The sequence below is a fragment of the Manacus candei genome, unplaced genomic scaffold (genome assembly GCF_025592945.1).
Source record: "Manacus candei isolate 608988 ecotype Guabito, Panama unplaced genomic scaffold, ASM2559294v1 h1tg000013l, whole genome shotgun sequence".
NCBI classification, from domain to species: domain Eukaryota; kingdom Metazoa; phylum Chordata; class Aves; order Passeriformes; family Pipridae; genus Manacus; species Manacus candei.
The window spans coordinates 1,779,296-1,803,483 of NW_026138061.1; the positions used below are offsets into that span (position 1 = coordinate 1,779,296).

Genomic DNA, 24,188 nt, shown 5'->3' on the forward strand with positions numbered 1-24,188 from the left:
ACCAGACACATTACCATAACCCAGAAAGTCTTTGGGCAATGGGGTGTTTGTCTCTGCCGGCTCAAAATTCCCCTCCAGCATAACCAGCAATGCTTGCTTGGGAGGTAGAAGTGAAAAGTCAGTGGATGTGAAATCTGAGCTTCCACAAGAATTTCTCTGGTTGGTGCTCAGCGTTGCAATGGGGGGATTAATATGTCTGGGAGGCAGGATGTCGAGTGCTGGGCTGACTCCCAGCGGCTGCGGCTCTCGCCCGGGTAATCCCACATGGTATAGCTGAGCTAAAACTAACTTGTATCCATTTCTCCTCAGCCCATCTTCACAGAAGCAAGAAGATTTTCTTACTCTGAGTAAACACCAAAAGGGCATTTTTTCCTTATAATTCTTTGTCTGAACAGTGTAGCTGAAAATATTTCCTTTTGCAGCAATGACTATCTATGCTGGCAATGGTTGCGCTGGCAGTCGTGGAGACTGGCTCTATTTTACTTGCTTCTGGCAATTTAATTTTTCAGTAGCACTTTTCTTTAAAGCATTTACAAATGCCACAGAAACAAGTAAGTCTTGGACCAGCAAAGAATACCACGCATAAACCTTAAATCATAATTAAAAAGAAATGTAAAAAGTAAGACACATCTTTTCATGCCTGACATGGGGCTGTGCTTTTGGTAGTATGCTGTGTGCTTGAACTAATGATAAACTGCATGTAAATAAAACCATACCATAAATCAGATGTCCTCCCACAAAAGGCAGTTCTAAAATGTCCATTTAAAAAGTGTTTTCTTATCCTTTTCAGGTTTTACTCAGAGAAAGGAGGACTATATGTCATTCAAAGTCTGGTGGAGAGAAAGGAGAGGAAGACTCTTCATGGCTTGGGATAAGAACAGAGCTAGATATTCCAGAATTTAAAATTCAGTATTGAATTTATATTCCTTAGACACAGCACAGTGAATCTGAACGAAACAAATTCATGCAGATCAGCTAAACCCATGTGTGACAAATGAGTCTAACCTCACTTTTCTTACAGTATGACTTCGATCATAAGGAAACATTTTGTCTTTTCCTCCCTCTTGCTTTCTCATTTCTATAGCTTTCTTCTTCCTGCCTGAATAATGTAATTGTCCTGCTTCTTTGTATCAGACCTCAGTATTGAGCCATCAATATCAGTGAGTCAGCATCCTTTCCCACAAGATTCAGTACTTGGGATTTTTCAAGGAAACAGTGCCAGCTTGTTATGTCTCAGTGGGAATTTTTTTGGAAAACACCTTACATTTGGAATATAAAAAAACCCAACCGCTGAACGTTATGTAGATGAGGGCCAAGAAACCATTATCTTTCCAAAGGATACCTTACCAAGAAGGTAGTAAACCGCCCAGGAGGTGGGGAAATTACTCCAAACCTCCCTCCAGTATTGGCAAGAAGTTCCCTCCAGGCGTAGCAGAATTAAGCGTTAACTTACTCTGGCAAAAGAGTGAATATCTTCAGGGCTGAATTTGAAACCCAGCATTCTCCTACAGAGAAAGAACAGAGGGGACTATTAAAGAACTGTAGATTTTCTAATTCATGTTATTGTAATTATTTCAATTTACTGTTTAATTAGCCACCTCTGGAAGTATATATTTATTTCTACAGTTAAACTTTCCATGGGAATGGTGTCTCTGGGGCATGAGAGCAAACCCAGGAAAGTGCTGATTAAATACTTCCTGTGCTGGATGGGCTTTTAGGTATTTTAACCTTAAGCAAGACTAACCAGACAACAGAACTGATGCTTTTTTTGTATGTGTCAGATTTGTTGTTGCTCCAGCAAAACTGGAGCGTATGTCTTATAATACCTGCACTGTCAGAGCAATGATGATTCTTCACAGGACTGTATTTTCCTAGCTTAAGGGTTTTCCTAGTCATTATCCTTCATATAACCCAGGCTTTTTGTTTGTCAGAGTCCTTTTATTCTGTTTTCTGTGGGTGTTTGAGTTTGTCCTATACCCTTCAGTATTACACTGCGGGATGTTGCAATAACTGCCCTCTTACCATCGTGTCGGAGGGGGCAGGGAAATTAGTGTGGGAATAGGTGCAATTTCTGCACTTCCAAAGCAGCTTGCAAATACAACATAGCACAGAGAAATAACATGGTGCTCTGCCATCTTGGTCACTGCTGAGGGAGCCTTTGCAGTGATACAATATTTTTTGTAGGGTGAGTTATTTAGGGTGGGGTGGCTCTGTGGTTAATGCTGCTCCTTGCATCCTCAGTGTGTGCCTTGCACATTTGCTGCACAGTGACAAGAGGATAATGACATGACTGGATGGGAGAGGAGTAAAACATAGTGTAAGAACTGAGCCATTTATTCTGCCAGAGCAGAGGAAGGAATTGCATCAACAAACTGTGAACAGCATGAAAGCAGAAAGAGCTGTAATAGGGCTACTGTGTGATGAGAATGGTTTTAGGGGAATGAGAACAATGGGACATGAACAGTTAGACCTGTGTGTCTCACCCAACACTGTTCTTTTTGAAATTCATTTCTTTGTACATGTAGAAACACTCCACAATTAGTTTAACTGAAGAGAACACTAAATTACCGGTAGCTAACTCGGAGTTTGAATTCACAGTGCTGTACAGAGGGGTTTTAATATTTCCTCTGTTGTGGGTCCTGGCCATTGCTTTCTGTTTGAGCAAGCATTTTTTCTATGCCTGTTTAATGCAAATGCAATCCCTGCCTGCCCATTTCTCTATGACTGTTTAATATGCACTCAGCTGCTGGTGTGGCCCCATTCCAGGCTGGAGGCTGGAGGCTGGAGGCTGGAGGCTGGTGTGTTCTACCTCTGTCTCCAGGCTGTCAAGGCCCCTTCCCAGAAGTGGCTGATAGGATCCTCTGAGGCTGGGGAGGCAGAAGTTCGCTCCTGCTGCCTCCTCCCTGCCTGTGTGTGCTGTTGGACAAGGAGAGGTGGGAACCAGCAGCTCCAAGTGTGGCAGAAAAGGGAAGGAACTGTCTACATCCAAAGGAACCAGTTGGTTGGATTGCACTGCAAGGGAGAGCCAAGCAGCAAGGCTGTGTTTCACTAAACCAGTGTTGTGATGGGGAGGGAGGGACCCAGTTTCAGCACACAGGCCTTTGCAGTAACTTCCTTGTAGGAGATGAACATCCTTGTGCTGAGTTTAAAGTGTCCAGGTCCATGAAGGATGCAGAGAAAGCCTGGGAGCACCACTTCTGCATCTGGGCGTTGAACCACTTTAGTGCTGCCATCACGTGCCTGTGAGCATCCTCTGTCAACACAAAATCACTCAAATACTGCTATGGGGTCTATCATAAATAACTGCCAGAGAAATCTATTCTTTTCTGAGTACTTGGTTTTTGTGATTGTTTCAAGAAAGAAAGTCTGTTTCTGAGGCATCAAGTGCAAAATTTTCCTGCATCATTCCTCTTTCGTCTTGAGGTTTCAGCATGTCAGTTTTCTTAGACTTTCAAAAACACATCTCAACAGCAGCAACTACCCATTCCTTGTATCCCTATGCTGGCTCCCAACCCACGCAGTGTCAAACCAAGCTGCTTCTCTCTAGCTCCCAGAGACAGGAATAGCCCAGTTTCCCAACGGCTGCACCGGCCTGCCATCTACTCTCAGTTTGTTTTGTTGTAATTCGAAAAACACACTTCAAGCATTGACACATCTCCCAGGTGTGGACAACCTTCCCAAAAATGTGGGCCTAGGTACATCTCTTACTGGCACTGAGTTTCCATTGCATTATGTGGGATTAATCATCCTTTAGGATGTACCATTTCACTCATCTAAAGTGCCATAGGCAGAGCTGAAGCACAACACAAATAGCAAACCACTGATACTGTCAATAGACAAAGGTCTTGCTTTGTGTGCTGACAAAGTTCTGTACATCCAGAATGATATATATCCTACTTGCCAGAATGTTTATTTATTTATTTAAAAGAGGATGAAGACTTTCTGTCTTAGATAAAGAAATGAAGAAGAAAAATATTCTTCAGAAAGTTCTGTTTTCACCATTATTGAACCACACCCTGTCCTTTTCATATAAGAAATATTGCCAAAGCCACAATCTTTCATCATGTGGTTCCTTTTAAATAACCTCCTAGGTACTAAAGGTCAGAATGATTTAAGAAAAATAGCCTGGTAGTATGAAAGAACTTTTTTTAAATGCAAAAATACAAACAGAGGAATCCTACGCAAACTTGCCATAAATAAAAAGGGTGAGGATGAGGATGAGTGGAATAAACTACATTCACATTGTGTTCATCTGCTTTACTTTGTCTCAAGTTTTGTTCAGTTCAAAAGTCTAATATAAAAATAGAATTATTCAATTTATTGCAATTCTGAATCCATTCCTATAGCCTTTCCCCATAGATTTGTCCTTCAACTCCATTGGGAATAGTCACACAATGACCGCAGTTAGCTTTGTACATATTTTTATTCCTCTTCACTACTGAGCTTATTGCCAATATTGGTTCTTCCATCTAATTAAGGTAAAGGAAGAAAAATGTAAACCTCTTTTTTTTCCCGGCTATTTTTCTCCAATTTTTCTTCTCCAAATTATTTCAACAAAGAAATATTTTGGAGTGTGGGCATTTCCTATATTTGATGTTTATCCAAAATTGAATAGTTTCTGCTAGTCTGCAGAAATTGCTGGTATTTTTTTCTATAAATATTTGCTTATTTCTAAGCCACAGTTTTAAATTACTTCAAGAACAAAAATTTGGGCATTTTGAAGGTGATCCAGAAGTAAACCAGACACCTCTGGCTTGGACGTGGCAATGTTGACCCATACTAGGATGGGCAGGATGAGTGTCTGAGGATGATGAAGGGCTTAGTTGAGTTGAAATCACCACCACAGCCTGTTGAAGCCCCAACTACAAGTCGTGTTCATGGTGTATGGTGTGTGTGAGCACAAGTGCATGCAAGTCTCTGTGTGTGTGTGGTTTGGTTACAGTTGTGTGCCCATTCCTAACCAACACTTGAAACTTCATTATTCAGCTATTTAAACTTTTTAAAAGCTATGTAATACCAGGCTTTGTTTTGTCTATAGCAGACTATTCTTTTGATTTTACTATGAGAGCATCCATGGGTCAGGGACCAGGAATCTATTGTGCTTGGTGACATGCACAGCGTAGAAAAAAGATTATTACAGAGCTTAGTATCTAGTTTGTTCTTTAATTTCTCCCATATTCCAAAACATAGTGTATTTTCTGGGACCCAAGGACTGCCTTGATGGAGAAAAAGTACATATAAAAAAAAAGTCTAAAAAGCAGGGTTGTAGAAGATTTTTGAATCCTAAAGTTTGGTTTAAACTCATGGTACTTTTGGATAGCTGTTTCCACTCTTTGAGAGCACAGTTGGACAGACAACAGCTGAAGAATCTGACTTAAAGTCTGTCTCACTATCTCTGTCAAATGTTCCTGAAACTACTTTTCCTTTCTCTCATTGAAAGAGAAGCTGAAAGGGCACAGCAAATCCTGCCCCTGGCTGGGGCAGCAGAGGCAGCACACTCCTCCTGCTTCCCCGTTCCTCTCCTCCTTTCCACCCTAAGGCAAGGGTGGCCTCTCCTCTAGCCAGGGGCTGGCAAAACATTTGCCTTCCTTGGAGTCTGGTCATCAGCCAGGCTGGGAGGAGAGCAGGCAATGGTACCTTGGCAGGTCAGGGCACTGTGAGCACAGAATCACCCTTCAAGTCACTCCCAAGGCCTAGCTCTGGTTGGTTGTCCCTAGTCCTCACACCTCCTTCCTTCCCCTCACCTGCACCTGCCCACAGCAGCATTTCCTCTGGGAAAAACACAGGGACACCTCTCCTACCTGCTGCTCATTGCACACCTCTTTCTTCCTCCTGCAGCCTTCCTTGAAAAACAAGCTACCACCCCCAAACCCACATTTTTTCCAAGCAGTCCTCCCACTTTCTGTTTGCCTCACTCTCTCCCTCATTATCCTGGGTCTCACTTTTGTTTGTCTTGGCTATTTTGGGCTGGAAGGTCTTTGGGGAAGGGAATAGTTTAAGTGTTGCCTGCTCAGGATGTGAAGTGTTTGAGTCATTCCAGCTAAGGGAAGCTGAACTGATAAATGAGGAACAAACTGTCTGAGAAGAGTCTACCTGAGCATGGGTAACTAATTAACTGAATCAGCTTTAACAGGTATAATTCATTAAAAAAGTGTAACTTTCTGTTTAGGGGGAAAAAAATCCTATTTTAAAAGGCACAGGTAATAGTAAAATGCTGAAGTTTCCCAGGAAATCCAGTCCAGGCCATACTCTGCTATAGTGAACTCTGCATGTTCACATGGTAGTTGTAGAATAAACTATAGTCTCTGGCTTCAAACTCTTTCTTCATTGTTGTCATTCCTAAAGGACCACAAATATTGTATCATTTAAAATGAGAGTTACATATAACTTCTTGCAATATAGAAGTATAAATGTATAAATTAAAAACAGTACCATGTACTGGGAAGCAACTGTGTTTTTCTACAGCCAATAGGTCTGTGATACATTTTTTAACTATGTTACTACTTGATACCATAACTATACTATCAACTGCAAAATTTTTGTATACCTTGAAAGGATCAACATGGTATTGTTTACAAGGTGTGTGGGATCCTCTTTATTTTGCTGCCAATAAGATCATTATTCCCATTTTAACACCTAGAACACCCCAAACCTCCATATCTGGCAGAGTCGTGGAAACATCTAGTATCTATTTTTGAAATTTGAGATTCTGTTATAAACCTTTAATTATATGTAGAACCATTTTCTGCTGTAAAAGGGCATAAATTATTTCAAATGAATCAAGACAAAACTGGGAATTTTTTGTGTGTTCGGGACCATTTCTCAGCTACACCGATAAATGAGATGCTAATAAAACGTGAAATTTAAAAGAGAGCTTATTCCTTTTGATACAAAAAGTGATGTGAGAATTCAATGAAAAATGAAACCCAAGTATTTTAAAGGAATATGTCCTATTTGTAGCCTATAAGGAGAGCACTTCTGATGAGCACCTATCAGATCAAGCAGGAATCTGTTTCTCATTCTTTGCTTAAGATCCTCTCATCTGTAATACAAGAATATTTGTCACACAAGAGTATATGCTGATGGCTTTTTCTTCCTTTACACAATGAAAAAAATATGTTGAATATTCAAGCTCTGTTCACATGGTTTAAAGAAAAACAATCAAGAGTACAGTCTTTCTCTGCAGCCGCTGAGGCCTTTGGCTTGCACTGTGAATGACTACTGGTCCCTAAAATACCGCTAGCTTTTGATAACAGCAGCCAGACAATCTCTGTTCCGTTTTCATGGGGCCCGAGGCTTTGTAGGTGTCTCGTTCTGTAGCTGAGGGAAATGGTAGATGACTATTTTTCTTATGTGACCTCTCTGTGCTCTCTTCCTTTAAACATAGTGGCAATATGTGAGGCTTTCCAAGCCCGTCAGGGCCATGCATCATCTTTCCTCCATGAAATTACAAGCTGTGGTTAGGGCAAAGGTTGTGAGCTCTCCAAGAATGACACCAGGCCAGGAGTGTTGCTGGGCCAAATGTGTCTATGGAGTTGTAATCGGTCGTATCAAAACCACCTAGGTCTTCTGAACTGGAACCTTTAATACTTTTTGCCTTCATTTACACCTTTGCAGTGACTATGAGAATCCAGTGCTGGTCAATATTTACTCAGTTCACATATTAACTACTAGACCAGACAGGGAGTAGCAGAGAGCCAAGCCCAAGATAAGGTGCAAAATCCACACAGGCTGTCTTTGTTATTAGTTCCTACTTCAGAGTCAAGAGCAAAACACCAGTCAAAAAGTAAACTGAAAAATTTAATTGTTTTATAAAATAAGATTATGAAATTCTATATAAAAATCCAGCTTCTTAAATATGGTACATTCACTTCCTCACAGAATATTTAAATATTCAGGTCACTTGCACTATATTTTCACTGTATTTGAGTTAAAATCATTGGATAAATTAAAACATCCTTACCAAAAGATACCACAACTTATACAAATAAAACTAAGCAATAATACTTTTTTTAAATACAAAATATAAGGAAATTAATAACTCTTAGGGCATGCTACAAAATTTTTATCAGAAAAATATATGGAATCATTTTTGTTTAACTAGAAAATATACAGTGTGCTTTTCATTTCTCTTTCTAAAACTCAGTCTCATACAGTTTCCATTTAATTTAATAAATATGTACAACAAAAAATGTTTATTCCTTGAAGAATATAAATAGCAAATACTGGAATAGAGCCTGGTCCAGCATTCCTTTCTCATCTAGTGACTATAGTGGGACTTTGCAACACTGAATGTGCAAAAATGCAGAATCAGGCTCTTAGTGTTATCAACAGGTTAAAAGCTTTTACAAAAGTGATTTTTATTAAAGAAAAAAACTCCAGAACCACTGCAGAAGACTTAGAAATATTCCAGTCAGGCATTTCTATAAATAGTAAAATATAATGTGGTGAAACAACGTTCCAGTTTAATTACTGCTGGCAGTAATTAGGGAAAAATAGTCAGTGGAAATGAAAAATATCTTGAGTTAGACACATCTTACTTTCACAGATTTCAGTTGGTTCCCTACCATTTCTAAGAAGAGTTTCTGGTATAATCTATACATTGTAAATCTGTGAAGAAACTTAACCACCTTCTTCAGACTTTGGATGGTTCGTTTTGGAAAGTGGTATGTTTTCAAGTGCTTCAGTCCATACATTAAACCTTTAATGGTGTCTTGGTCGCCATTCTTTATTCTCCACAGATTGAGAAGCTTCAGGACTTGCTCTGTGGGTTGACACAATTTCGTTGTGCGTTCAACATCTTCTTTTCCCACTTTCTTGCCTGGTAAACTTGCCATCAGCATGTTGAGGTGTTCAAAGGTGAGGTTCGGGTGGCCAATGTGCTTTAAGACACTGTTTTCACAATGATCAATATCTAGAGAAAGCAAAAAGAAAAGAGAGGTAAGTACAGCCCATTACAACTTTACCATGGCCTGCAAAAAACCTTCCAAAATTCCAAGGTGAATATTCCCTTCCAAATTTTTTTTTCTTTATTTTAAATAATTCTCTCAGGTTTGCTTTTTTAGGCTCCAATTATGAAAAATACTTAAGAATTTAATTAACTTTGCAGATACAAAAACTCCAAATTACAAACTAACTTCATAGCAAGTATTTATTGCTACAGAGTTGTGTCATCTGTCCTGTAAAATGTTGTATGTATGTGATAGAACTTGTAATATTTGGTTCCAGTGAATGAAAATTTTGCTTAGTCCCTTCAGAAATGTCTAGGCAAGCTTTGCTAAAATAGTAATTTTGGGCTTTGAAGTACTCTAGACACTTCACAGTGTGACATAAACATACATACTAAATAGCAGAGGGGTGACAAACATTTCTACAGCCTTTTTCAAATCTATTCTGAGTGGACAAATGTCATTTGAATGTGGTGGCTGTTGATGGTGCCTTACATGAGAAGAGCTGGCCTGACTGTTGTAAAAACCTTGATGTTAACATTACAGCACTATTTCACCTTTGAAACCTGTCTTGGTAGATTCAGCACAAACAAAGCAGAGAATCAGTATGACAAACAGGTACAAGAAGGGGAAAAAAAGGGAAAGCCTACCTGTGTATTTCTCACTCCCATGTGCCCCCACTCTGTGAATAGATGTCCTAGTCCCAAATACTTTTATAGAAAAGTAGCTGCACTCTCAGTTGCAGGCATCCAGCTCCCTCTAACTCCAACAACCACTGCTCAGATATAACAGTGGGAAACACTTGCTTCACTTTAACAAGATTCTTCATATATTGTGGAGTCTCAAAAGGGGATCTTGGTCATGGCACAACACACAGTCCCAACACACAACTACAATGAGAAGAATTCAGTCCTCAACTGATCAGGAGAAGCTGAATTCTCTTCCTGCTTCCCCTCAACTTCACTGCTCTTACTGCATCAATAAATCTCAGTCAAGCCCTGCAGGCCTTGCTCCAAGCATAACACACCACCAGGAGGTATTTGATCCCAAGCAATTTTTAAAATGCCATTTAAAAGGGTGCTTTTAACACACATACTATCACAGTAAGATACCTTGAATAATCTTCTTGACCATATCCTGTTCTTTGTTCTGCTGTTTCCATAATTTCAAAAGCTGGAAGGTCTGCTCTTGAGGGCTGTGTCTTTGTTTAATCCTTTCGATATTTTCTGTGCTAACCTTTGTCCCAGGCAAACTGTCTGCCAGTATGTTCAGCCAGTTAGGTGTGAGATGGGTAGGAACAGCAAACCTGAACATAGCCTCCTCACACAGGGTTACATCTGAAATGAGAAAGAGAAGAAGATGACAATTGTTCCAATCTGTTACTCTGCTTGTCTCAGGGAAAAAAAGGAAAAAAAAAAAAAGCAAGCAGCAAGAATGATAAGAAAAAGTGTTTAAAAACAGGCTAAGAAGTGGTCTCTATAAAGAGATTGCTCTCTGTGCTTGAGTTCTATTTGATTGAAGCTACAATAATTAAAAGTCTACTATGGCCATCACCATAGCAGGCAAATGGCTAACAAGCTAAATATTTTTATCATAAATGCTGACAAATTAATTTTAATAATAATTAAAGATATGATTTCAGAGCATTCTTCCATAATAGGATACATACCTATTCCACATTTTTGAGGTGTCATATCTGTATTTCCCTGGCAGATGTTGTCACGAACCTCATTTCCCTTCAAAGTTGTTTTGAAACCCAGGGCACTACAGTTTGTGTGCTTAAGACAAACTGCTTTGGATGATGTTTCATTTGAGAAAAATCCTTCTGGACATCTCTCACATACAGTGTCACTCTCAGGGGTACCTGCAGACACAGGAAAAAAATGCATCTAATTATATACAATGAGAACACAAAAATAAAGGAATATATTCCTCTCTAAATTGTCATGCTTCTGTTTTCTTATTTTTTATCTATTAAGGAATCACTTTAAAAACAAAAGAAACAAACAAAAAAAGCAAAACAGAAGATTCTTTAAGAGAATGATGTTCCTGCTGGTCTAATACAGTAAATATACTCATAAATACAGTTGTTACCAAGTTTAAAATCAGATATTACTGATTAAATCAGTAATTTAGTAAAGGAATATCTTTAAAACCTCAATTACTCGAGTCTAGTCAGACATTACACAATGTCTGATCTTCATCCTTCAACTGTACAAATACTCTGTAAAGTAATTAATTGGCATAAAAATCTGTTCTGAATTTTACTCTGCAATAACTGCCTAGAATTTTACTTGAATGGGTTACTTCAGTTCTAGCTAAAGCCACAACCAAACTAAATGTCAACTAAAGACAACATTTTTTAACCTTTTCTCTGGGCTTGAATAAAATATTACTAAAACCAAAGAAGATATAGTGTCCAGTATAAACAAAACTATTTAACAGACATACATATTTTGCTTGGTGATTTACAAGACACAATTTTACTTCAGAAATAAATATATGATACAACAGCAGGATGACAATGTATGGTTCTAGCACATCAACAAAGAGGAAGAAAATTAATGCATGAAATCTGAAACAATGCAGTCTAGCCACCAGTGGCAGGAAAGTAATAGCACCAATAATTGTTGTATATTCACTCTTAATTCATCCTTATTCAGTCAACATTTAACAAGTGTCTGAAGTCTAGTATCTAATATTGCATTATTGAACAGGAACTTGAGTACACGCTTAAAATTTTTTAAAAATAATTTTAAACTATATTTGAATAAGAAAATACCTCCATCTAGTGTAGTTTTTAAGTATTTACGCGTGGATGTTTATTTTGATGACAGTTTTTAGGTAGCCTTTATTTATTTTGGGAAATCCTTGGAGAAAAAGAGTACGAATCTCAAGTTTTCCACAAGCTGTGAAATAAAGAATAGTGCTTGCATACACCTGATCTAGCACTTCATCAGGCAAGTGAAAACAAATGAGTTTATAGTTGCCAGAGATCCTATATGTCGCCAACCCGCCTCCCAAATCCTCTGCTTTCTGCAGCCAGTACCCAGACTGCAGCCACAGCGTCTGCCCTTGCGCTCCCTTGCGTAATGTGCGCTGCCTGCGGCTCTGGGCTGGACAAAACTCCAGCCAGCACCACCTGCGCAGGCAGCAATTAGCTGTCCTGAGACAGCTGAATTTTAGCAACTTTCCCTACTACAGACAGGCTGCTGTTGTGTTCTGCCAGCAAGGAAGGGGAAGAAAGCAGTGTTCCTGCAAACGGGGCGTCGCTCTGCTCAGAGCTTCCCGCATAACCCTTGCGGCACAAGAGAGGAATAAATCGGGTAATCCATCGGCGTTCTCGGGGTTGAGAATAAAGCCACCCTCCAGCTTTGTCAGCTTCTTCTTCACTGTTTATCTGGCCGCTCTTGTTCAGGGCACAAACTGCCGCTGTCTGTCCGCCCTTCCGCCTCTCCCTCCAATTCACCTGGAATCCCCCATTCTTCCCAGGGAAACGTCACCCGCCGCTGGGGAGACAGGGCTGCCTCGTAGCAGCGCTGTTGCTCCAGTACCTTACTGCTATAAACCCTGCCACGTCCAGTCGCAGAGGGGAACAAAACCTTAATCTGCACTCACAAAAGGGGACAACCAAAGTAAAGTGATCTCCCAGAGTAATCATGAGCAACTGGCAGTGGGAACACAGATTTTTAGTGCTTTAAGCTTTAAAAGAGTCACTGGACCACGATCTGCCTGTGTGGGAGTGGAAGCATATTTTCCTAGAGTTAGGTTTTATTTCACCTGAATTTGCATCGTTACAAAGTTCAAGGCTATCATATGGCAGAAAGCAGTAACATAGTATGGTACATGCTTATTAAATTCTTAGTTTTTGCCTCACCTCAAAAACTGACTATTGACACAAGGAGATGGAATTATTTTTACAATGTTTTCATTCCTTTTTTGAGGTCTGTCTGGGATTAGCTAGTTCATTCTGATGGTCTTTTGGAAACCAACTTTCCAATAAATTACACGATTCAACATTTTATCTTCTTTCAAAGTTTGTTTCATTTTGAACTGAGGGATTCGAATTTGTCTGCCACAGTTTCACCACACTTGCAGGGATGCAGTAGGTTGGTTGCTCAGACAATCTGTATTTTGTTCATCTCCGAAACTGAGGACTTTGTTTCTGGCCTCTCTTGACTCACTGCCGAGGTACAGTGGAACCTCATTAACCCAAGCCCCTGGGTATAATAGTTTAGGTTAATGAAGTTTTACAATATGGATTTGCAGTGTTTGCCAGTGGAAATGCTTAACAGTGGCAAGGGCATTAAGGTAATGCTTTGTCAATCAGTTACTCAGGGACTAGTGAGAATCTACAGCAGTGACATTTTCCTTACATCAAAGTTGCTATCCAATGAGATGTTCATAACCCAAAAGAGGACTCCCAGCCTGTCGTTCAGCACAGCTCTAAAATGAACAGGCCAGCCCTAGTGTTTCTCATTCCTTGTATGTAATTCCTAGGGAAATCATTCTGTAGTCTGGAGACTGGTTGCCTGCAGGTTTGTGTCTGAGATGCTTTGATTTTCTGCATTCCCTTCCTTCCTCAGAGCTCTTCTCTGGGCAATTATCGAGCTCTGGTACAATGACAGTTTACAATTCTTTCAGGCTGTGTTAAATACTAGAGCTAAACTAGGCCATGGCATTTGCCAAACAATAAATGGTGTATTTCATTTTGAGGGAAGAAGAACATATTATTGGTTTAACAATTTACGTTGCCTTAAATGAAGAATACCCTCCACTGAAAAGTGCCCCTTCCCTCTGTATCCACATCAGACATACAGCCAGCCTGCTTGACAAAGAAATGGTTGTTTGTTTGATAATAGCAACAGTTTCCCTAGGAGTTCCACTTAGGATGTTGATAATTAATTATTAACACATATTGCAGTGATGCTAGAGCTATATTAATATTGTTATAATTATACACTTGTTGTCAAACATGTAGTGCTCCTGGTGTTTGTCAAGATATACGGTTGCTTGAAACAGCAGATTTCAAAATGAAAAACATTATTATTTATCACACACACAAATACTACATTCCATATAATGTTCCTTTAAAAGAGGAAATCCATCATGTTTCTCATTAGAGTGCAATTTGCTACATTTGCTACTGCCATTAAGTTATATATTACAGCAGGAGCAGCACTAAGAAACGTTCCTTTGGCTACAGTCCAAATGATGCAGACTAGAACAGGTTCAATTGGCTTTACAATTTACTGTTCTGTAATTTCATCTGGAGGAACCTCTTTCCTAATCTTGTAACTGCCACGAGTCGCCGACGTGCGGCAGAGCTCTAATTCAGTCTGTGCTTGTTTGACGAGCAGTACGTACCTGGCTGTGCAACACCGAACCCGGGAGGACACTCCGTGTGCTTCAAACAAAACTCGAGCTCCAGGTATCTGCCCTGGACGCACTCACAGACGCGGTTCTGTGTGCTGGTGCACTCCTGCTTGACGTACTGCAGCTCCTTGCAGACAGTGCTGCAGTACTGGCACTCGTCGTGGCTGTTCCACTCCTCGGTGTAGTACTGGTCCGGGCACGGCGCACACTGCGTCGGGCTGGTGGCTGTGCAGTGCTGCTTCACGTAGCTCCCGGGAGGGCACTGGTCACACAGCAGCTGACGAGATGTCCCTGGGTCGTAATGACGATACTTGGGGGGAGAGTCAACCTGGATGGTCCACTTAACAGAAATGTCCAAGAGCTAGCAACAGGAAAATAAAACATCACTTCCTTTAGTTTTGGGGAGCACTGTGATCACAAAGAAACCTACACTTTAATGAGTTTATGAGTCTAGTTACGGTGTTATCTTCAAACAAACATTTGTGTTAGAATTTGTAAGATATTAGCCAGCTTCCGGACTCTCCCATGTCTATCTCAACATGGGAAAATTTTAGGATCTTGACTAGCAAATCTTCCCAATATTAGAACTTCCTTTTTCTTCCAGAGATGCAGATATTATGCTTCTCCCACTTACACCCTATTTCATATCACTGGGCAATGACCTTTTCGTGCCTGGTACCAGAGAAGCTGGCCATTGCACAGCCAAGGTGGGGATTATGCCTGTTCTTAAGTATCTAGTACTTCAGATGCAAAAGGAATTGTGTAGGAGCATATAAATCTGACTAGTGTATTGCACCAACGAATGCCTAGAACAATAGAGGTTACTTTTTAATGCCCTCTATTTAATCTTGCACTGAAATACAGCAGTTCTGGGGACAAAATGTGCCAGCTACATCAAGGGTGAAGATGCAGCTTCAGACAGAGGTCAAGAATGCCACAGTTTATGAAGGGTACATTGAAGACTTAATTGCATGAACTGGAAGAGGCCAGGCTAATGCTTTCATTTCTATGTAAAACCACAGGCTTACAGCTGTTGTAAGGAGCTGGTTCAGTACTGGCACGGTATGGCAGCTACAGTCCTGCTTCCTACAACAGTCTGCTTTGCTGGTGTGATTTTGGACCTAGAGCTCTGAGACAACACTGCCCTGCTGCAGAGACAACCTCCATATCACTTAATTTTCCTTTATAAGTGAAAATTTGGTTATGTGATTCAACCAGTTTACCATTAAAAAAAACTCTTGGGAACAGCTCATTGTTCTCACTGAGAACCCAGCTCTGTCCTGTGCTTCATGAATGGATTCATGTGCCATTTCTCTTCTAAAACTTGTACATTTTATAAAGATGAAGTAAACTGGTTCTGAATTAAGATAGTTTTCTACATATCTAGTCAAGTTATACAAGCAACCAGTTTGTCTTTGTTGCTATTTTAATCCTGGTTAGCTAATACAAAGATGACAATTCAATTTCAAAAATGTATTTTCTCTTTTCCAATGCAGATGTGCCCAAAGTGTAAGTGGAATTAACTCTTTTTTTTTTTTTTTTCCCAGGCTCTATATTTCCTAGAGGTTTTTCATCTAAGGACCTCCCTTTTGCCACATCATGGCACTTCTAAAGTTATAGTCTTATTAAGGTTGTAAAGGACAATTTAAACATTCATCTGCATTAGCAAAAGTCACAGTGATCACCAGGTGATATTATGTGCCTAAATTAGGAACTCTTACTGCTTAAGAAAGTACTCTTAAATGTATTCTCCTATTACCTGTCTGCGAACCCACTTTTTATACAGCTTTTTTATACAGCTATACCTAGACAGGCTGAGGAATGAAATGTGGATAGTATGGATATTTCCTACAGTCTCTTGTAGCTACCCTTGACTAAGCCTGGTAATTTATACGATCTGTGTTTTCTACAGGTGGAGAGCCCACTTTTTCTTGTGGTCTCAATGTACAATACCTTTCATTGTGAAAAATTCCTTATTAGTCTTTGAAGTTTGATGAACAGCTCCATTTTCCTTAAATGACTGGATCTGTTTCATGTGGTCTATTTAACAAAGAGGGTGCAGCACATTTTTTAACAGTGAATGGCTTTGCATTGATGAAAAATGCCCCCACCCTTGGTAAATCTACATCTATGACGCTAGTAATAAGGAAGTCCTGGTAATCTCATTAATTTTTGATGTGAACAGTAAGGTTTTCTTCTATATTTCTAATTCAGTAATAGCTACTACAGCATACCAGAGTCCAAGATTTGCATGGACACGTGCATTCCCTTTACAGAATATAACAGACTGCAACAGACAGCACAGATGCTACAAGCATCAACCCCCATTTCATTCAAGTATCTGTGGAAACTCAAGACAATACCCAACGCAGATGAAAATCTGACACTGTGAAAATTATTAGGGACAGCAACCAGACACACGGGTAGCACATCCTCGTGCAGAAACACTGCTTTTCCTGCTCTGCAAAGCACAGCTCACAACAAATCCAAAACTGTCACTGCAGTAGAATCTTCTCTTCTGGGTTGTGCCTCTGCCCTTGGTGACATATTTTCAGGTAACAAACAGGTAGGTGAATAATTTCATGGCTATTCAGCTCTGCTCTGCAACATGTAGCAACAAGAACAATAAGATTTTCTCTATTTCCCTTACTCAACTATTTACGTTGGAAATCATGTTTGAGGCAAGTGAGGAGTTTTGCTGCAGGGGATAACTCAGCATAAAAATTAATTAAAATTCAATAATCAGGATATGAGAGCATGGGGGTTTATAGGGAAAAAATGGAGCCACTTGCTTCCTGAAGAACCTACAGCTATGTGAAATAAGCCAGTAAAAATTGAAAACAATTCAACGTAATTTGAGGGGAGCTGATGTAAAAAACTGAGCAAAACGAGACTTGAATAATACTTGTTTGAGGCCTGCAAAGTTTTGCCTTCTGAAGAACCAATAACTATGGACTAATAATGGCAACCAGCATATTATTAATCCAAATGAGCACAACCAAAACCCATAATAATAGCATTAATAAATCAGCATCACTAAAAGAACAGTCAGTCTTTCCATTTGATTTTTTTCTTTGTGCTTTTAAAAGAAAATCACATCATACCTTTCTTCCCTCTTATCCTAGAAACACACATTATGTAGCTGCAGTAATCCACTGACCAGTGGCTGAGCCATACGTATGCAGGATCCAACTATTTTATTTACAAACAATTATGACAAGAAGATTCTTCAGTCAAACTAAAGATATTTATGCAATCAATATCTCAATATTTTACCAGAGCATTTTATACATAATTTTCAACATAGAGCTAGATTACCATTACTACTACTGTTTGACTACCATGATCCTTTTAGCACAGTGAGCTGTGCAACTCACTGCCATAGGACATTGTAAACAGTTGAGTTCAAGATGTTACTTGACATAGTAATGGATGAAAATAATAAAGGGCTATTAAGCATAAACATCACCTTTGGATCAAGAAATCCCAGCCCCCAAATTGCCTGAGTCTGAAGGACTGTTTTAGAAAAATAGTGATATTTTTCCATTTTTTTCTTCCATCTCCTCTAAGCATCAGATATCAACCCATAGACAGCATATGGGTTGGTTTAGTTGGTTTAGGACTTTTTTTCTGTTTTTGGTTTGTTTTTTTTTTTTAGCCAGTACAGCCATTAATATGTCATTAAGCACATTTCTAGACCCCAACCCCCAATACCACTCTTCATAAGACTACTGTAGGTTGCTTAATAATGTTTAAGAGAAAAGATCTGCAAAACTGTCTTTTATGCAGGCTGAAAACACCTAGCATACCTGAGTATTCTGAATATTGATATGCAGCTTGCAAATCAGAAGTTATCTTTGAACCTACATCAAGTGCCAAAGTAAAGGCAATCTATTTTTCAGATGTTCTGCAAAAATTCAGGAAAACTGGTTGAAAGTAATTAAAAATAATTTTTACTAGTTTTGCTGCAGCAATTTGGCACAAACAGAATGAAAAGACTCGTCTTGCAGTTCACAGAGTAAGCTAGAGGAGAATGTCACTAAATTTTCCTTTCTCCTCTCCTAGCACACACTGAGTTTGTGCTTGCATTAGGAAGTTGGATCACCTGTTACAGCAGATTTCCATAGCAAAACAGATGGTGCCGAGCACCTGACATCCTCATTATGGAGGATTCAGAGGGGATATTTTGGACTAACTTCAGTCTGCTCTCATGGACGAGCATACATTAGTGGCTCCGGTGCACCTGGTGCATCTCTGGAGTCCATCTCTGGATTTACTTTCATCAGTCCAGTTTACTTTTGTAAATCCACCTTATGCACTACATCACCATGATATGCAAACTAAAATATAGTAAATAAGGTTGATCAGGAGAGGTCCCTCAAAAGCATGTTCCTAAAACCAATTAAAATGGTAATAAAATGCATTTTATGTTGTTCCTGACATTTCCTGTCCTAAACTATGCTATGACCAACTTGGTAGCAGATTCTTAGCTACACAAAACCTCTGATTGATCTGAATGCCCATATTTAAAGGTGGTCTACGTACTAAGCATCTGAATCTCTACTGTAAGAAACAGCACTATTTGCACACATGAAAATGCCATGATTAAAGCTTACAAGTTCTGAACATTGGTCTTCCCCAAAACTTCACAGAAAGCAAGATTTCCTCTATAATCATGCTGGTACTGGTCTGTTTTACTCTTACTGGAAAAGTTGGCATGTTCCAGTTTGAAAGAAGGAAGAAACCAGAAGTCTGGCCTCAGTTTACTGGAATTAGAAGTAGGGGCAATGAACATGTTCATCCTTTAACCCTCAAGAAACCAAAGCTGGAGTACATCAGTACTACACTTGGACAAATTCAAGGATTTGTCATTCAGAAAATTGTGTAAAATACTATTCATCCTTGTTTTGGAAAGGTTAATTCATCTGGGAAGCAGTACAGAGAAAGTTTAGAAGGAAATTAAGATCTTCATTTAGAAGAGGATCTTGACTTTTTCAATAGCTTGGCAAGTCACAACTGTACCTATAGATTTGGTACAGATAGTTAACACACACAGAGAGAACTTTCTCCATTAAAGGATAATACTGGCAAATGAAAAGCAGATTGTCTCGTCATAGGAAGGTTGGGAACAGCCTTTCACCAAGAAGCAGGTGCAAGAAACCCAAGTAGTTTAAATATAGCTCTCAATGCATTTCTGAAAGTAAATGCGGCATTTGGTTTCCTGGAATAGCTGGCAAATGGACTTGAAAGATCTAGGCAGTTTCTTTAAATTTTAAACCCTAAGCAAGTCCCAGCACTGATGGAAGACAGTAATGCTTAGTATCTTGTTCATCTCAACAAATTCACTGTTAGTCTGATTCAGAGTGCACTCAATTGCAAACAGTTTTCCTAGCAGTAGTGAAATGCAAACTCAACTTAAAAAAAAGTCCCAAAGGTTGAGTTTTTGTTCTGTGAGTATGAAATGCTATCAGTAACAAAATAGTTACAGCAAAACCAAACCAAACCAAAACCTAGTATCATTCACTGCATCTAACAATGTATTGGGTGAAACAGTTCTAGTGTCAGTGGGCTCTGTTCTGAAAGGACTGAAAAACTCAATCTTCATCCATCTCCCTGGAGAAGATCCTGGGCATCTCTCAGGATGGTGTCTCTACGTAAGAAATTGGGATGAACTGTAAATATTGAAATACAAGTCTAGTGCAAATCAGTGTCATGCAAATAAATACTAAGAACTTATTCAAAATGAGTTACTCAGGGTTAAAGAGCAATTCTTTCACTGTGTCACTCAACACATTAGGCCTGAAGCTATATTTCTCCATACCATCTTTATGTCAGCATACAAATGCTAACATAAAAGGCCTGTGCAGTCCATTTATTTGAGTTCTTGGAAGATTCTTTTGAGAGAGAAACAATGTGATTGTAAAATTTCACTTCAGATCTTGGGCATGAAAAAATACACACCCTTTTCTTTCATCTTTAAATGTAAGGCAACGAGCTGCTTGCTTTCTCTAGTTGAATCAAAATGAACTCGAAGACAAAGCACATGAAGTAAAAATCCTTCAAGCATCATCACTTTAAATCACTGCTTTGTGATAGAAAGAAAAGCGGCTTTTCAGCATATGAAAATATTATTATATAGCTTGGCTTTGTGGTTTTGGGTTGTAGACCAAAGAAGAATGTTTAATTTGCTGAGGAAGATAAATCTGTTTCTGTTTTGCATTCCACAACTATTCTGAAGCATATTTTCTTGTGTGATAAATCATCATTCAAGACATCTGTCAGATTGCTCCTAGGGTTTGCATTGGGTTTAAAGTAAAACCTCACAACTCTCCTACTTTGCCTTCTACACAAAGTATTTGGACCAAGCTAAGGCAGGAGGCCTTCCCATACCCTCAGTCCTTGGGCAGAATGCCTCACTGAAATCATGCACAGGCCCAGAGAAATCCCTCTGGCAAAATATAGCACTGAATGATTTTATCAAGGTCCTCCTCACGGATAGCTTTTATCTCTGAATCCAGTACCTGACAATGCCATGCTGGAATATATCCGTGTCCACCTATTGCAAATAACCATTGTAAAATACTTGATATCCTGGGAGAAATGACTCCCATCCATCTGGGAGAGACTCAGCTCTCATCCTCCTCACCTAGCTGTTCTGGAGGCCCACGCAGTCACCAAATTCAACCTCTCTGTGCTCTGTGGCACTGCTGACCTGTGGGTTGTTGTAGGCTCACTGAGACCACTGCTCAGACAAAGCACTTTTTGGCAGACCACAGGAGAGTGCCAGGTACACAATGGAAGCTGACACAAAATCATTTTCACTGGTTTGAGTTCAGCTTATAAGGTTGTTCCACCATTCTGCCAACTGCTTTAATGCAATCCTTTGGACATAACAGGGCCTACTTTTGTTTGGAAGATGCTCTATAAAGTGGAGGTTGCTCTTTTACATGAATAATAGTAACTGGTGACTCTCCTCAGTGACCTTGTATTCAAAACTAGGGCTATGAACCACCGTCTTCCTTTCTCTGTCAATAAAGCAGTATGTCAAAAAGTCAAGTCTTGTAGAAACATTTTGAGGACCATTAGCTGTCATTCACAAAGAAATTTAGGGGTCGAAACTATTGTTTCATTTTCAGTGATAGGAAAATGTCATTCAGCTGAAGAACAGTTTTACATCTCATCAAAGAAGTGTTAAATTGAAAATCTTCGTTTGTATGAGTTACATTTGCCTTGAAGCTTGTAGAGGGAGAAAGTAGGAAAATCAAGCCAGATACCCTCCAAAAGATGTGTCTTATCCATAACTTATACTTTGGAACATTATTCATCACAGTGACAGCAAGATGTAGAGTTAACCCAATCTGGGATGTTCCTACTGTGACTACAGTCTGCCTTTACACTGACAGAATTTCTAACAACTGACTAGCTAGCTAGAGAAACAGTATGTCCAGTACTATGTGCAAACAGGTGTTTCTACTGAAGGAATAAAATTAATTTTTCCTTGAGATTTGAACAGTGCATGTTGCTTAAATTGTGACAATATCTTTTAAAAATTCTTCTGGTAACCTTAGTGTTTTATTTTTAACCAACACACATGCAGACAGACAGAAAGAAAGTCAGACAGAAAGATAACTCCTACCCTCGCGGGTTGAAAAGCCACTGCTGCCTACACACAGCAAACCCAACAGGCAGGCCAGAAAAAGCATGTCACATGCACCCAGAGAACCAAAATAGAGAAAGGTCAAGTTTAAGGGTCAAGAGAGTTACGTGACAAGTAACGAGATTCAGCTCTGGAGAATTTCTTTCCATTCAGTCTGATTTCATAATGCTTGTCTGTTTGTAAGCAGCTTCAGTGTTCCAGCAAACAGCAGGAACATGAACACAACACCACACCAGGTCCCCCTTCTGAAACCTTAGCAAAGAGGCCAAGGCTGAAAGTACATCATGGCCAAAAACTCCTTTTAGCTATGGTGTCTCCAAACTAGATTTAGGGTGCGTAAGCCAAACATACACAACTTTGAACTGTTGTTGTACCTCCTACAAGGGTTCTTATAAAAGAGGTACTAAAATGTCTTTTCTGATCTCTAGTATATCTGACAGTACTTAAACTTCACTGATTTTACTTAAACTTCACAATAACTTTAAATAAATAATTTTAAAATAATAATAATAAAATACAGTTGAATGATGAAGGTCAATGATATGTACTCCTGCCACTGATGTATTTCAGCTCCAAGACTCATCTACCAGAGGATTATGCTGAACTTCACCAAATGCTATTGCTTTATGGGAGAACATGAACAAGCACATGCATTTAATCAAAATCCTGATGTGATTATTTTATTACATCCATAGATAAGAAGCCAGCTGATAAAGAGCTATTGCTGAAATTCTCAGATTAAACTCTCATGCTTTCATATTGACAAAGCAGGCACAACATCACACATGAGATGAAAAACTTGTCCTGTGTTTCAGTCTGCTGACCACAAGCCTGACAAATTTTACTTCCCTTGCACTATTAATTACTTTGGGTTTGTTTCTCAAAAAGCCCTTTCAGAAATTTGTACAGAGAGTAATAAACAAGCATTACTCATCAGATCCTGGAAATCTCGTTGCATTTATAAAAAGCTTTCAGAATAAATGGATTTCAGTTCTAATGCCCTGCCACAACATTAATGCCATTGTACTCACCAAAACAAACCAGGAGCAAGTTACTGTGCTGACAGGAGTAACAGCCTGCTCTGAATATTATTTTTTAATATTTTTCTTTGAATGCTTTCTTATGCAAAAGATGAATAGCCTCCAAGTAGATGTTACACAGGACGTCCCTCTATGCAGGTTTTAATTGATCTGAATTCATATAAAATTCCATATGACTAAATGGATTAAATAACATTTTGAAATTTACTACACTGCTAAGGTCTCTAAATTTGCATCTGGGAGCATCTCACTAAATCTCCAAGTAAACAAAAACTTATTAAAACAGGAGGTTATACTAGATTTAATAACACAACATTTTCTGTAATAGCTACTGACACAGCTACTAATTCATCACTTTCTTGCACATGAAGTTGAATTTTCTAAGCCAAAACAAGCATCACACACTAATACTTTTTTTTTTCTTTCTGGAATTCACAGTGGTTTTCCCTGGTAAGAAAGCCAGCCCAGTATCTGAGATACCAACAGTGCCACTGCAGCAGAGATTAGAGGCAGGCAGGGATGGAGCTTATGTATATCAGAAACAAACATCCCAGCCTACAGTTTCCAAATTAATTCCTAGATACAGTGTTTTGCATCAGTCCAATATGATGAAGCCTTAAAAAAAGAAGGAAGAAGACAGGAAAAAAGGCAAAAGAAAAGCAATTTATGCCACTACCTTGAGAATGGGATGAAAATCCCTGCTGTCTCCCTGGAGCTGGACATGTCCATCACACTCCAAACTCATCAGGAAAGATCGGAGTGATGAAGTAAAAGGGGTTTACCAAGAAAACGGGGAGAAAGCAAAATAACCCCCAAACAAACAAATGAACAAAACCTGCAAAAAACCAAAGCTAAAACAAAAACCCCAGAAGAAAAGCCGTGTGTCTGTACAGCCTGATGTCTGAAGCTGTAATGCATCCTAGAGCCTATCTGCCCCTCCGAAGGGACTTACCACAAGCGTGCAGCACAGGAACTTGTTCATTGTGGTCGGTGGAAGAAACCTCAGTGCTCTGGGAATGAGGCAGAGAGTCAGCGCCAGGCTCCAGCAGCTGCTTACATTCCCAACATTAAAGACACGATATATATATAGTCCCGGTGTAACAGGAAGCTTGGGCTCAGCTTTGATCACACATTCCCTGCCATGACCAAACTTTTCTCTCGCGCACT

At 39.4% G+C, this 24,188-nt stretch overlaps 1 protein-coding gene across 1 annotated transcript; it reads right to left on the reverse strand.

Moving 5' to 3' along the window:
* Nucleotides 1-7,787: 7,787 nt before the first annotated feature.
* TNFRSF11B (TNF receptor superfamily member 11b) lies at nucleotides 7,788-24,188 on the reverse strand. Its single transcript, XM_051778495.1, has 5 exons — nucleotides 23,974-24,188; nucleotides 14,316-14,685; nucleotides 10,618-10,812; nucleotides 10,061-10,285; nucleotides 7,788-8,914 (listed from the first exon to the last, which is right to left on the reverse strand). The coding sequence occupies exons 1-5, from the start codon at nucleotides 24,001-24,003 to the stop codon at nucleotides 8,526-8,528; spliced, it is 1,209 nt and encodes a 402-aa protein (XP_051634455.1). The 5' UTR covers nucleotides 24,004-24,188; the 3' UTR covers nucleotides 7,788-8,525.

Bases quoted from the DNA above. Each gene is read 5' to 3' on its own strand.
- TNFRSF11B (XM_051778495.1), bottom strand. From the start codon at position 24,003: ATGAACAAGTTCCTGTGCTGCACGCTTGTG. The intron at 10,813-14,315 runs GTACGTACTGCT...CTGTGTCTGCAG, and splicing joins GTTCGGTGTTGCACAGCCAG to GTACCCCTGAGAGTGACACT. The intron at 10,286-10,617 runs GTATGTATCCTA...TTCTCATTTCAG, and splicing joins ACCTCAAAAATGTGGAATAG to ATGTAACCCTGTGTGAGGAG.